The sequence below is a fragment of the Macrobrachium nipponense genome, chromosome 15, assembly GCF_015104395.2.
Source record: "Macrobrachium nipponense isolate FS-2020 chromosome 15, ASM1510439v2, whole genome shotgun sequence".
NCBI lineage: Eukaryota > Metazoa > Arthropoda > Malacostraca > Decapoda > Palaemonidae > Macrobrachium > Macrobrachium nipponense.
This window is the reverse complement of record NC_087208.1, coordinates 77,280,213-77,295,212: the sequence shown is the minus strand read 5'-3', so window position 1 is coordinate 77,295,212 and position 15,000 is coordinate 77,280,213. Positions and strand designations below refer to the sequence as shown.

Sequence of the window (15,000 nt, the reverse complement as noted above, 5' to 3'; positions counted from 1 at the left end):
ATATATATACATACATATATATGCATATATATGCATATATATATATATATATATATAGATATAGTATATGTATGTATGTATGTATGTATCTGGTAAAAGTGACCAGTATATATGTAACTGTAATTACCACAATGCCCTCTTAACTTCTAGAATTCTTCGCGCTTTTTGAATAGGCTTGCACTATAAAGCCTTAAGATCCAAGTGCGCGAAAAATTTAAGAAATTTGAAATAAAATGACTTGGTGAGGATGGGTCTATTCCAGCTTTAATAAATATATCTGAAAACGACAGGGATATGTATGAATGAGAGGCAATACACTCTTTTTCCCTCTCGTGGTTCAGGTCGGAAACGTGACCTCGTTGTGATTATGGTAACGCGGGTTCGTTTCCTGCAACCGGACATTATAATTTCTTCATATTCTTGCACTTGGATCTTAAGGCTTTGTAGTGACAAGTGCATCCAAAAAAGCACGAAGAATTCTGATAGTTAAGATGGCATTGTGGCAATTACAATTGCACACACACACACACATACATATATAGCCAAGTAATTTCGTGTAATTATACGAAAGTTCATGGCACTTTCATTTGTTTTCAAGCTTTCCCAGTGGCTTCAGCTGATAACAGATCACGTGCCTATTTTTGTGAGCTTCATACATAAACATACATACATACATACATACATTTATCTATATATATATATATATATATATATATATATATATATATATATATATATATTCTGGAAAAAATCCTACTCTATATTTGGTATGTTAATGTAAATGAATGACCTACTACAGGAAAGAGAACTTATAGGCAAATACATTATTATGGCTTAATTCCCAGATCAACGTCCGCTTACGCGGGGAGGGGTGGATCAAGTGTCAGTAGACCTTGGGGTGGACGATCTGCCTTGCGAATTTTAAGTAGTTGGCAGGAGTCACTAGCATCCTGTAGAAGGCCTGAGGATATTATTATTCTACCCAAGGGATTCTTCCATTCCTATACGTTTCCTAGACGATTACGTATCGTCGGAGGCAGCTGTATCCATGATGTGAATGAAAAGATGGCTTCCCTTTCTCTTAATCCACATAACTTCATTTTGTGTCGTCGGGAGGGGTTTGTATTCAGACGTGAATCATGAGATGGTTTTTTGAGGAGATTCTACCCTCTGGACAACGCAAAGGAACAACTGAATATTAATATCCATGCACTTCTGACCGGTTACTAATGACTCACGTCAGCAACCAATCAAAATTGTCAGCCCAGCCTACTCCTCCTTCACAAATTAGCTCTCAGGGAACTTTAGCTTTAACCCAAATAAATGAATATAAGGTATCTTTTTTATGCAGTAGGTCATTACTTCTCTGAAGATTATAGAATTAATAATGCTGAATTACAAACATACAATAAAACATAGGTTCTGATACAGGTATCTTCACTTACTCGTGAATTTTACTGAAGTGTTTCACATGTTACAAAACCCTGAAGAAAGAATCATCAGAAGACTAGAAAGAAACAATATACTATATTGCACTCTAAAGAAACTGCTATAAATAATTCCAATTATATATATGTATATATATATAGATATATATATATATTATATATTTATCTATATATATATATATATATGTGTGGTGTGTGTGTGTGTGTGTGTGTGTGTGTTTTTGTGTGTGGATATGTCTTCTTTAAAAAAGGATACGTCTCAAATATAAAAGGCCCATTAAAACAGTCTGGTTTAAAGCTGAGGATTATATTTCGGGGGTCTGACTCCCTTTCTTTATCTTCCACAAATCTTCACTAATCTCCAACCTTCCTGCTCTGAACTCTAAGTTCCCTAGAGCCTACAGGAGTCAGTCTAAGACTACCATTCTATAAGACTACCATTCTATTTATGTATGTATGTGAATATGTATATTTACATTGAATATTCACTACCCTGAAACAAAACCATAGAAACGTTAGCATCTGGCATAAGCATCACTCACTGTTATTAGAATGAATGTGAGCTAGAGCATCTAAAAAGAAAAATGGGCAAAATAAAGATTTTTCCTGCTAATATTTTTACTGAGGTAAAATTCTTTTTTGCTTCCTACCCAAGGAGTCTCCTAAAGCCGCTCACAATTATTTATGCAATTCTGAATGTAAATGAAATGAGACTTGCGTGAGTGAGCAAAAGCCATATTTCAGCGGAGATCTGGGCAAACGTCGCTTCTGCCAGACGGATTTATGTACTAATTAAGCGGCAAACGACAACGAATAAAAACGACAAAAATGGCGCGGCGAGAGGAAACTATGCATCTTACTATTTGTTTTGCGATAAATCAAGCCTCGGTGGCGGTCGCATTTCCTCGGTTTTAGACGGAATATAAATCTCGGAGATATACCTCGCGTTACTAATGGCCGCGCATACGTCGGGCAGGTTGCTCGGTTCCACCATTTTCGTAAATGCACCTTTCAAAAGGCTCCAATGTTGACAAATCTCGCGTTTAGTGTCGCTGCTTCATTTTCTTCTATATTTATGGGGGAGGCGTTTCTCTTCACACCTGAAATTCATCATCTTGGTTTCCATCTTACTGATTCTGTTCATGTCAGTGCCCCTCCAACGACTCAAATGAGATCAGATATGTAATGATTAGCCTTAGTAATTGGATTTGGGAATAGTACAGAACGTAGACTTGAAACCAATGGCCAAGCGCGGGGACCTATGAGGTTACTCAGCGCTGAAAGGGAATTTGACAGTAAGAACGTTTGAAAGGTGCCTGGAGAGTCAGAAGGAAGAAAGAGAATATGAACGGAGCTAAGCTACAGTTAACAGTTGATCAAAAGGATGAAAGAGGTAGCTGCTAGGCGCCGAAGTGACGCTGCAGAGACAATAACTGGATTTTTGCTCTCGTTTTGATCTACTTATCCTGTTGCTGCTCTTGTTTTGAAGGGAAAGTGAACTGTTCCTTAAACAGATACTTTAATATTGTGCGTACTTTCAATATTGAAGACTTGCTTTTACAGGCAAATCGTTTCTTGGAGTGACTGAAAGGTTAATAGGTCTTATTTTAGCAATAACAATTCCAGTTCTCTTTTTTTCTGAGTCGAATCTTTATTTTTACTTCCTCTATATCAATTTGTCTTATTTTAATGAATATTAGTTTTATTTCTTTTCAGTTTTTTTATGTTTGTTGGGAAACTATTTTATCTGACTCTGCGTCATTAAATCTAATGGATTTCATGAAATTTAAACAATATCATAACCTTTGTTTAAAAACATTATAATTTTTTTATTGTACCGTAAGTCATTCTCAAAATTATCAAACTAATTACATCCAACGACATTTCTCTCTTTTTTTATAGAATGATATCATCTTAGTTCAATAAAGTTCCTAGTTTTTAAAAACATTAATATTCCAAGTGATCCATAATAAATTCAAGTTCTTGAAACACAAGACTATTGGAGGAATTAATTTCGAGAGGAAAAAACCTTTATTGTTCTCTACCCTGGACACTAAAGTCTGTTATCCATTTTTCCCCATGTTGCACAAGAAGATGAAGGCAAAAGCCGTTTATCTCTGGTTTTCATGAAAAAGTTCAGCGCGATCTGAGGGATCTGCTCATTTACACTGCCATCACAGCCTGCATCGAAATTCGTCCCGACCAAATCGAATATCACCGTAAAGAACCCATTGCCGAACTTCTTGGCGCACAAGCAGTAACAAGATATCACTGCTCAAGAAATTTGAAGGTTAAATCAGGAAAACCAACAGCTATGTCTCAAGTTTAGATTGCGCTGGAAGAAAACTGCCTATTTTCTCGTCGTCTCCATCCATTCTGAGGCAAACTTTCGCTCGGGTGACGCTGCGTATCTGTTATTTCGCCCCCACGCACGTGGAGATCCTTCCTAAGATTATACTAACTTCGCCTTGCTTAAAGTATTACAGGGTTTATGGCTTATTGGTAAGACGTCACATCGAAATTTCGCTGGATATGCTTTCGGAGAAATTCAGTTTCACGCCGGTAGTCATAGGTTACTAACTTTGGAAGAAGTGATAATAATTGGTACGGCGACCGTTGTGGGTCAATAAATATCTCACTGAAAATGACGTCTACCTCAGCGACATTCAACATAACAATATTTTCCCAATTTCACAATGAATCCCTTTACTCTTTGAGGAAGGAATGGCCGTTCGGTGATCAAAACATTAATTGAAGGGCACAGACACAGCCGTGGATGTTTCTTATTACTAACTAAAATGTGCAGAGTTATTTGTACAATTTAACGTTAACTTTCGCTGCATTATCTGCAATAACAATTATGCCATAAAATCGATGAGAACACTAACAATCCATTTAGTGTGTCTTACGAAAATCACATCATTGCAATTAATTGAAAGAAGTGTAAGCACAAATAAAAATACTGCATCTAATCTCCGGTAGGACATTCTAAATACACTTATAAGTTTCTTGAACTTGAATGGCCTTGAAAAATAAAGCTAAGACAAGTAAGTGTATCTCATTTGGAGCGGATTTTAGCCTTGCTCATAAAACTAGAATATCTATGATCGGTAAAGACACTTGACATTACTGAAAGCAGTAATGACTATAGCAAGGGGTTTGGGAATAAACTTTAAAAAACTCTCGTTGGCCTGATGAATAAATTTAGTAGGTAACAAAATTTTCATCAAGGATTTTCAAAATGTTTATTTTTATTTTCTGAATGGCTTTTCAGTTGTAACAAAACTTCACGCTCTGTACATAACAGTTCTACAGATGTTCATCTGAGATCAATAAATACTGTAGCGTGAGGCAATATATATTATCGAGTTCGCCTCTTTTACAGCATTAATTTATTCATCCTGAAGTCACAAGAAAAAGGAAGTGAAGGTCAGTAGCAGACGTTTTCATCGCCAGATTTTTTGTTAGGATTAATAATTGTCAGCAGTCGTTTTTTGAGCGTCACCGCAACTTCTAAATGATACGTTGGAGCCCATCATAAGCTCATCACTGCAAAGTAAAAGTTCTAGAATGTTTCTGAAAAAAATCCAATAATCTGGCCTTTCTCAGATGTCTCCTCAGTCATTTATATCGTATATGGTAGGCCTAACGCTCTCTCTCTCTCTCTCCCTCCCTCATTTCAGCGCTCTCCTCGAATCCCATTCCAAAGATAAGTCATATGGTTATTTGTATGGATGGGTTAAAACCACGCCAGCTGCCAACGTTTGTGTGTGTGTGTGTGTGTATGTGCGAGCTCGCATCTTTTTTAACTGTAACATTTCGGGGCCAATACACTTCGTTAACTAAGGAGTCAAGGCCAATATATTCACGTGGTCTTCTAAGACAGTCTAAATTGCTTCATTAAGCTTGTAAAGGAAAGTCGCCTTTATAGTACAAGACCGAGCGATGGTCTTGGTTATTGAATCAGCCCTGTATTAGATAAGATGCCTTGTGCTCGCGACAAAGGTGGAGATGATGATGATGATGATGATGATGATGATGATTATCATGATTGCAGATTGCGGTAACATAAGCAACGGTCAAAGGTCGGACTGTAATGCGTACTTACGTAAATAGTGGGTAGAAGTGAGAGCGGTTGGACTCGGACTGGAGACTGCTATTGCCATACATACAAAAATATACAAGAATTATTGTCGTTGTTATTTGTTCGCTAAAGAATAGCAATAACTGCAGTAAGGTACAGTTTAAGAAGTTAGACACCTAAGGGGGAAGAAACCACAGGAACTGGTGGGGAGGAATGAATAGAAAATCGAAGCAGCTGAGGCAGAAGAAGCGCTGAAATAAAGATTTTAGCATTACTTCCAGGGCGCCGCACAAGACAAATGAAAGGCAGTAACCGCGTGGAGGACTTGTAAAAGGGAACTGACAACTCTGGAAATGTTGAAACGCCAAGTCAAAATCTGGGCCAGCTCCTTGAGCAATAATGATAAATTCCCAATTCTCAAGAATACAGTCAATCGTCTTCATTAATTAAATCTTATTTATTTATTTGTCCTCAGGAAAATGTTACTCATATCCCATATACAAGAAGCTCGAACGAAATTAGATAACGGCTGAATGAATGAAAGCTGGCAGAAAATGGAGCAGGGAAGTTCGGTATCAAGAAAACAAATGAATGAATCTTTCAGGTTTTCACGAATTTGGCTTTAATAACGAGACCACAAGAATACGGCACCATGTGACAAATGAACGGAGGAAAATGTTAACATACTATAACCTACCATTGTAGGTCTTCTTCCCTGCCATCCACAGCTTTGCTATACTATCCACTACAGCTCTGTTTCTCTCTCCATAATGGTTCTGCTTCTGTGTCCAATATAGCGCTGATGCCTTATCTATTACAGATCTGCTCTGTAACCATGACAGGTCTAGCCACCTTAATATTAACACAGCCTCTCTTCCGTATCCATTACAGCTGTGTTTCCCGTACAACATAACTCTTGCTTCCCTTTACACTGCAGCCATCTCCCTTATCATATCTTTGCCTGTTAATTCATGACACTTCAGCTTTTTCTACCCTTTACAACTCTACTTCCTTATCAGTTACAGCTCTGCTCCCCTCTCTATTACAACTCTGCATTTCTATCTTATCCTTTATAGTTCTGCTTCCCTCTCTATAGCAATTCTGTTTTTCTCTACTATCCTTTACAATTCTGCTTTCCTCTCTATAAGAACTCTGCTTTTCTCTCTTATCCTTTACAGTTGTGCTTCCCTCTCTATAAGAACTCTGCTTTTTTTCCTATCCTTTATAGTTTTGCTTCACTCTCTACTACAACTCTGCTTTTCTCTCCTATCTTTTACAATTCTGCTTCCCTCTCTATTACAACTCTGCTTTTCTATCATATCCTTTACAACTCTGCTCTCACTTTACAATTTCGCTTCCTCTCTATTACACTCTGCTTTCTCTCCTATCCTTTATAACGTCTCTCTATTACAAATCTCTCTATCTGCTGCTTCTCTATTACAACTCTGCTTTTCTCTCCTATCCTTTACAGTTCTGCTTCCCTCTCTATTACAACTCTGCTTTTCTCTCCTATCCTTTACAATTCTGCTTCCCTCTCTATTACAACTCTGCTTTTCTCTCCTATCCTTTACAATTCTGCTTCCCTCTCTATTACAACTCTGCTTTTCTCTCCTATCCTTTACAATTCTGCTTCCCTCTCTATTACACTCCTTTTCGCTCCTATCTTTTACGAGTTCGCTTCCTACAATTCTGCTTCCTTCTCTATTACTTTGCTTTTCTCTCCTATTTCTTTTTACCAATTGCTTCCCTCTCATTAAAACTCTTCTATTCTCTCCTACCTTACAATTTATGCTTCTCTCTATTACAAACTGCTTTCGCTCTATCTTGCAATTCTGCTTCCCTCTCTATTAAAACTTCTTCTATTCGCTCTATCTACAATCTGCTTCTTCTCTATACAAACCTTGCTTTTCTCTCTATCTTTCAATTCTGCTTCTCTCTATTAAAACTCTTCTATTCTCTCCTATCCTTTACAATCGGATCCCTCTCTATTAAAACTCTTATTCTCTCCTATCCTTACAATTCGTTCTTCTCTATTACAACTCTGCTTTTCTCTCCTATCCTTTACAATTCTGTTTCCCCCCTCTATTACAACTCTTCTATTCTCTCCTATCCTTTACAATTCTGCTTCCCTCTCTATTACAACTCTGCTTTCCTCTCCTATCCTTTACAGTTCTGCTTCCCTCTCTATTACAACTCTGCTATTCTCTCCTATCCTTTACAATTCTGCTTCGCTCTCTGTTATTACTCTGCGTTTCTCTCCTATCCTTTACAATTCAGCTTCCCTATCAATTACAACTTTACTTCCCCGTCCATTAGCTTCTGTTTCGTTATCATCCAGTACAGCTGTTTCCATACCCATTACAATGCGTTTTCCCTGTCTCGTGCAATTCTATTTCTCCATCCATTACAATTCTGGTTACTAGTCCATTACTGATATGCTCCCTATCATCTCCCGCTCTACTTCTCTACCCATCGCAGCTACACTTCCCTTTACCTAACAGCTCCGTTTCTCCATTCAACTCCTCACAAACGCCGGGGAGGAAATGTAAACACCAGCTGATACCGCTCCACTCGGCGAGTTTGGGCCGCGGTTCTTTTCCGAAGGAAAAAAAAAAAAATACAAATCCTGGTAAATCGTAAATGTTAGTCAGTTACTCTAATCAAATTATATATTTTCGGCAACAGTAACCATTGTCGTTATTACACCAATGTATGCTATTATGTACATATCTATAAGAACAATCATTACTTTTTTCAGTGTATACCAAAAACGTTTGTAATAAGAATATAATAAAAATAATAGTATTTGGAGCCCGCAAATCCACGCTAAGGCAGAGCAGTCCAGCCCCACAACTTTCCTTCTCCCAAAAGCTTCTTTTCTGTCTCTTCCAAAATCTGTATGCATAATACATCCACCCGATCAATATAATCAACATTATCATCCAAAGCTCTACTTTCTCTTAAAATATCTTTACCCGGCGTGATGAAGGCGGCCTCCATTATACCCATGCATTTCGCCCTGGCGCCAGTCCTCCATCTCATTAACGGCTGCATTAATCTCAAATTTTCTCACCCCTCCCACACCCCCAAAGCTTTTTGCCGCAGGAAATGAGCTTTCTTCCTCAAGGCATCCATTTTCTCACTGATTTATATCAGTGCTTTCGAAACATTCAAGCTACTCGCCCATTCTTTGACGCCCTAAAGCAATAATGGCGCATTGTGATTAATGGGTATATCAAGCAGCTTACTGGTTTTCTGTAAGTGTTGCCAAAATGAAACAGTTTGCTAGAAAGACTCAGTTTTCTAGGATATAAAAGTCTATAGGATATAAATTAACTTTAGCTGAATTTAGAATATTAATGTCGTGTAAAATAAAAAACGTAACTTAAGTGCATCTCAGGAAATGCAATTTGTTACAGGCTTTTGCTAATTAAATCGAAAATTACTCATTCAATTCATTACACAATCGTGAACATACAAACATACCCACCTACATATATACACTCTAATAACCACGTGAACACATTAACGTAAGTAAGGTTGGATATTCCGTTAAATCCCTCTGGGCTCTGCTGTTCTAACCTGTGAAATATAGACTTGGTCATTAAACGACTTTAATGGGTGGCAACCATAGAGGAAAACAGGATGGGACAACCACCCTACCTTAACCCAAACGACATGATAAGCTTAACGAGGACTCTCCTTCTGGCGTCACCCCATTTAAGGGGAAAAGAAAAAGGTGTTGGCACACACACACGCGCATATATATTATATATATATATATATATATATATTTTTATGAAATGATGAGTATTGAGAATATAATTAAAACACCATTATGAATATGATTCGTTATCTTTGAATTGTCTTTTTTTTTGATAAGCGGATGTGATGAGCAATGACATTCTTTGAAACGTAGATGTCATCATTTTGACTCTCCGTGGAAACAGAGGTCTAAAGGACAAAGCTCAGCATCAGCTTCGAAAATGTTGACGCAACTCCCTTGGGTGGCGCGATGTCGAAGGTCGCTGCCTAAGCAGAACAGACCACGTCCTATGACCCTGCAAAGGTGAAAGCAAATATGCTTCTAGAATCTTGTTTTGGGTAGATTTATGGGCGTGATAATGATCTATATATGACGTCATGAACTTGTGATAAATTAGTGACATCATTGGTTTGGGAGTGTATTGTGAGTGAATTCGTGCTTGCGTACGTGCAAGCTATTCCCCTACATAATGGGAGAGTAAGATAACTAAGATGGAGAACTATACGAAGTCGGCAAGGGCCAAGATGGCTCCTTTGATTGTATTTTTAATTAGTGTGTGATTAGTGCTTGAATGGGTAAGCTTACTTACTTTTAAGCCCAAGTGTGTAGCTTATCTTTGCATTTCGAATATTTGTTTAAAAGATGTCCTATTCCATTTGACCTTTTGATTTATGTCATTTTGCTTTTTTTTTCTTTTTTGCTTATGTGGATTTTTTTTCTGTCTATCTCCAGACTGTTTCTGGCTGGTGGGAACTTATTTGATAATGGGAACTTGACTGATGGGTCCGTGGTTATGGTGTTACTTATACGACTGTGCTATGGCTTTTTCTAGTTTTATGACTAAACTAATGTTAGTTATTGTAGAAAAAGGGGTGGACGGGTTTAGTTCGATCCACAGGTTTATTTTAGTTATTTAGATTTTTTAACTTAACCTTCAGTTAACATTTTTTTAAGATAGGGTTGGGGGGGGGGGGGGGGGGGGGGGGGGGGGGGGGGGGGGGGGGGGGGGTGGGGGGGGGGGGGGGGGGGCGCTTGCATCCGGACAGTGCCGGGTTCCAGGCATCGTAGCGCACACCATCCATCTCGTAAAATAATCAATTTCATTCGAGAAACAATCCATCTTTCTGAGACCATCCAAATCAGCCAGTTTTCCTTCTACACTTCTCGCCCAAGTTTCACTTCCATAAAACCAGATCACTCTCTCAAAATATGAATCTGTTTCATACATCTTCAAACATCCTCCACCAAGTCACATCCCAGTCATTTCTATCAAAAAGCTTACAATATAAATCTACGTCTATAACAGCGAATCTATTTTCATTTTCAGCATGACAAACAAAGCACTCATGACCACGTCTTTTCTATCTTACAGAATGTGCATGAAGGCAAATGGCAGCACCACCAACCTACAGATCTTGGACAACCTACTGAAGAATTACGACAGGAGAGCTACGCCAACCAATCATCTCAGTGAGTAACAGTTACAACATTTTGAACTATGTTATGATTTGTGCGAGTCAAACGCACAAATATATATAATATATATATATATATATATATATATATATATATATATATATATATATATACTTATTATATATATGTGTGTGTGTGTGTGTGTGTGTTGTAATTGAAAAATTTTGATTTCAAATTTAATTTCCTATTTCGCGTGATGATGAAAGCTCAAATTAAACGTCAAAAGCACCCTTTTCAACTTTAATGACGAGAATCCCGTTTCCCTAGAAACCAAGACACCCTTCTCTCTCTCTCTCTCTCTCTCTCTCTCTCTCTCTCTCTCTCTCTCTCTCTCTCCTCTCTCTCTCTCTCCTCTGTCACGAAAACACGCGTCCGACTTGATCTTTGACCGTGCGTAGTGTGGGAATTTACCACGAAGATAATGAATCTCTCTTTCTCTCTCTCTCATCTGTGTGTGTGCGTATGTGTGTATGTGTGTTCCACACTAGAAAATCCAACAAACTGTGGAGTGGATATATCACAAAAACAAAGCAATCGGGCCTGATCCTTGACCGTATGGATCTATAGACGACGTTCCCTCCGAAAATACTGAATCTCTCTCTCTCTCTCTCTCTCTCTCTCTAGGGCAAACATCATCCCCGTCCTCTAAATTTACAGAAAACTCTCTGGATTTTATTTCTCTATTTGTCTTTTGGATTGAAATGGCTAGACTTCAACAGAAACAACCACTAAGTAACGAATGCTGAAAGTTACATTTGGAAACTTTCTGTTTGGGTACCATGTAATGTCATATGTATAGTATAACTATCAAATACTGCTGTGAGCCGAATATCTCTCTATGTATGAAGATCCCGGCGTCTTCCGTTCCGTACCTTGAATACGTGTTTGTTATCTGAGGCTTTGAAAAAAAGACGAGTGAATCTTCAACACAAACTATTCATAAAATTTTTGGGGTATTTTGGTATCAGCCTGTATGTTACAAAGACGGGTCAGTTTTTCAATCTGTATATAGATTTTTGGTATTTGGTAATCAGCTGTATGTTAGAAAGGAGGATTAATCTTCACATTTATAAAGACAACTGGAGAACAAGTGCGCAGTGTAATGAGGATCAGATTTTCGTCCCAAATAGAGATTCGTGTTACAGTAAGTAAATGGGTGACAATATGAATTTATATAAGTACAGGAAGCTAGATTTCAAGGATAACATCATCAGGTCTTTCCTGAATTAAGGTATTCCGTGAGCGTCTCCACAATACAGCTCCATTAAATCCCCAATCCGCGTTAATGGGGTTTAAATCAGTCGGATCTTGTCTGCCTTTAATCCCAGGGTCAGCAGTTTAATGACTATCTATGATCCCCGTATTCAGAATTCTCCACTTGTACCCATCATATAGAATTCTTACTCACTCACCTCCTCACTTTAAGTGTAGAACACTGATGCAGTCGCCCAAGTATAAGGAGAAATTTAGTTTGATGTGGTATTGGATTTTCCTTTGCCTTCATTCCCCAGTCATTTTCTTCCTTGTGCTTTTAAAAATCGGATTTGAATAGGTTTTTTCCTCCCCCTAAAGTCCCTTGGATTTGTAATTTGGAAGGTGTATATGGCATTTGACCTTTAGTAAATATGAATATGGATAGATTCCTTCTAACTAGAAGTCTTATACCGTCCATATTTTCTCTGGAGGAGAAAAATGGTATTGCATCGTTTTCCGACGTCGATATCCATACAATACATGAAACTGGACGCTTCAAATTTTCGGAGCTTGAAACAAACTTTTAAACGACAGAGATATTGCGTTAGAAATACGGTTAATATGTCCAGCATTTTATTTTTTTTTTTACATAAATAATACCAGTCATGGTACAGCATGGTGAAAATGAAATGAAATCTTCAATTGTAATTATCACTGGAACAGCGAAAGCCATAGGTTCTTTCATAATTAGAAATATGAGGTAGAAAAAGCTTAAATATTAGTCAAAGAATGGACAGATTGGACACTTTTCTTCTTTAAAAGATATTCGAGATGTCAGGATATGACTTGAAACATCAGTAAGACGTGCTTGATTCTTGTGCGTACTTGTATGAAATTTCCATTTTTATATAAATATTTTTCTTATTAACCGCTTTAAAGTTTATGGAGCATTTAGTATAGTATACGTAACTGGATTTATAACTTCTTGCCCTGTTGGTTATAGGTAGGATCTACCGTTCTCTTTAGAATTCAAGGCTGTTTCCAGTGTTATGATACTCTTGCTTGTTTTAAATTGCTTTATTTGCATCTTTACTACTCTGTTCTGCGTCTAGTAAAATTGTTATTCCTTTGTGAAAAAGGGTGAGAAGAGGGTGACAAGTAAAAATAATCGAAAATGACAGATATTAGTGCCTAATCCAAAGATTTCGAGATAGCCGTGATGAATAGTAATAATCATCATGCCCTTTAAGTCTAAGTTCATCCCCGATAGAAAGGGGAAGGTGATTGAAATGGGGTCGGAATGGGGATGTCAAGTAAAAATAACCAAAATCAACAGATATTAGTGTCTAATTATTAGTTTTCAAGGTCGCTGAGATGAATAGTGACACTTCCGATGTCATTAAATTCTAAGTTCAGCCCCGATAGAAACGGGGGTTGGAAAGGAGGTAACATGTAAAAACAACCAAAAACCACAGATATTAGCATCTAATCCATAGTTTTTGAGGTCACCGGAATGAATACAACACTCCCAATGGCCATCAAATCCAAGTTCAACCTCAATAGGAGTGGGGGCTGAGAAGTGTTGAAATATATAATATCAAAAAAAGCTGGACATTGTCATGAAGCTACTATCTTAACAGGGGAGGGAGAGAGTGAGAAAGAGAGTGAGGGAGAGTAGAGGGGTCTGGAAGAGAGAGAGAGAGAGAGAGAGAGAGAGAGAGAGAGAGAGAGAGAGAGAGAGAGAGAGAGAGAGAGGGTTTATCAGTTGTCATTCAGAGTTTTACTAGATAGCACCGGGTTGATCAGCTAGTATATATATATATATATAATATATATATATATATATATATATATATATATATATATATATATATATCATACCCATGCTTACTGTATTGTGCAGGTGTGCCTTGATTCAGCAGCCTTACTAATACATCTAGTGTGTACTCAGCAAATTGCTTTTGAGATTACATCACTTGTTTGTTCGGCCGGAGACTGAGTGGAAATTTCTACGTATCTCATAATTGAGATTCATCATCTCTTGGATCTTCACCTCACTTGAACTGTTCTCGATGCCTTCCGGGGCCATGGAGACAGTTTCTTTGCGAGATCGAAAATTTCCTATTGCCGAGTGATGGTTTTTTTTTTTTTCCAGTGAATCATCCAATCTGGTTACGATCAGATTTTGGGGGCGGAACTTGGAAACGTGCATGGGTTGGTTTGTCACAGTACATCCTTCTGGAAGGAAAATGCTGTAAAATCGTTCATTCTGACCAGAACTCTGCTAGCGCTCAATTGAGCTGTTAAACCCATCTTTTTGGAAATGGATTCTCCTTTTTGCTTAAGAGAGATAATCTGTGAACTCATGTCAGCGAACACAATGTTCTGGGTTAATGAGCATTTAATAAGCGGTGGTCATTTCGTTGAACTGGCTGATTTAACTGTGTGTTGACTGGTATAAATTAATATGAGTTATTTAGTGGTAACATGGTGTTAGGGGATTTGGTCTTACGATTTATGTTTAGTCCCTGCTCTGTGTTTGAGATCCCATTTTCTGTTCGTTTTTATTATGGTTGATTTATTTTTTATTTAGGATTCAGAGTATGTGACTCACTCCTTCAACCAGTTACCGCCTTGTTAGATTTTCTAATAAAGTCTATTTTTGTAATTCGGAATTTAATTCAGTGGCCTTAGTTAATTTTGTGTTATGATAGAAGAAGAAAAACTGAGGGATGTTTCCACAGCCGAGGTGGGTTTCCAACCGGGAATCTTCAGGTGAAGTAAGTGTCTCTTTCTTCCTGCGGAAGGCGTAACAGATCGGTGGCGGCAGATAGTAGTTCAATTGTATTCCACATAAGAAACTGAAAAGTTTTTCTTCGAAAATTCCCAACAGTTTCGTCCGCCAATGGACCTCTCCTTGGATCGTTGATTAACAAAAGCTCCAAGAAGAGGTCCATTGGAGGACGAAACTGTTGGGCATTTTCTAAGAAAAATGCAATTGAATGAACATATCTTCGTGTCTAAGAAGATTA

General features: G+C 37.9%; 1 protein-coding gene across 3 annotated transcripts in view; it reads left to right on the top strand.

Annotated features, from left to right (window-relative positions):
• The window catches only part of LOC135195081 (glycine receptor subunit beta-type 4-like), a 706,022-nt gene that overhangs the window by 355,994 nt on the left and 335,028 nt on the right, over positions 1 to 15,000 (top strand). For all 3 annotated transcript variants that reach the window (XM_064221459.1, XM_064221460.1, XM_064221458.1), the window contains exon 3: positions 10,671 to 10,768. In XM_064221459.1, the coding sequence (XP_064077529.1) occupies positions 10,671 to 10,768 (98 nt within the window). The remainder of the gene's footprint in view (positions 1 to 10,670; positions 10,769 to 15,000) is intronic.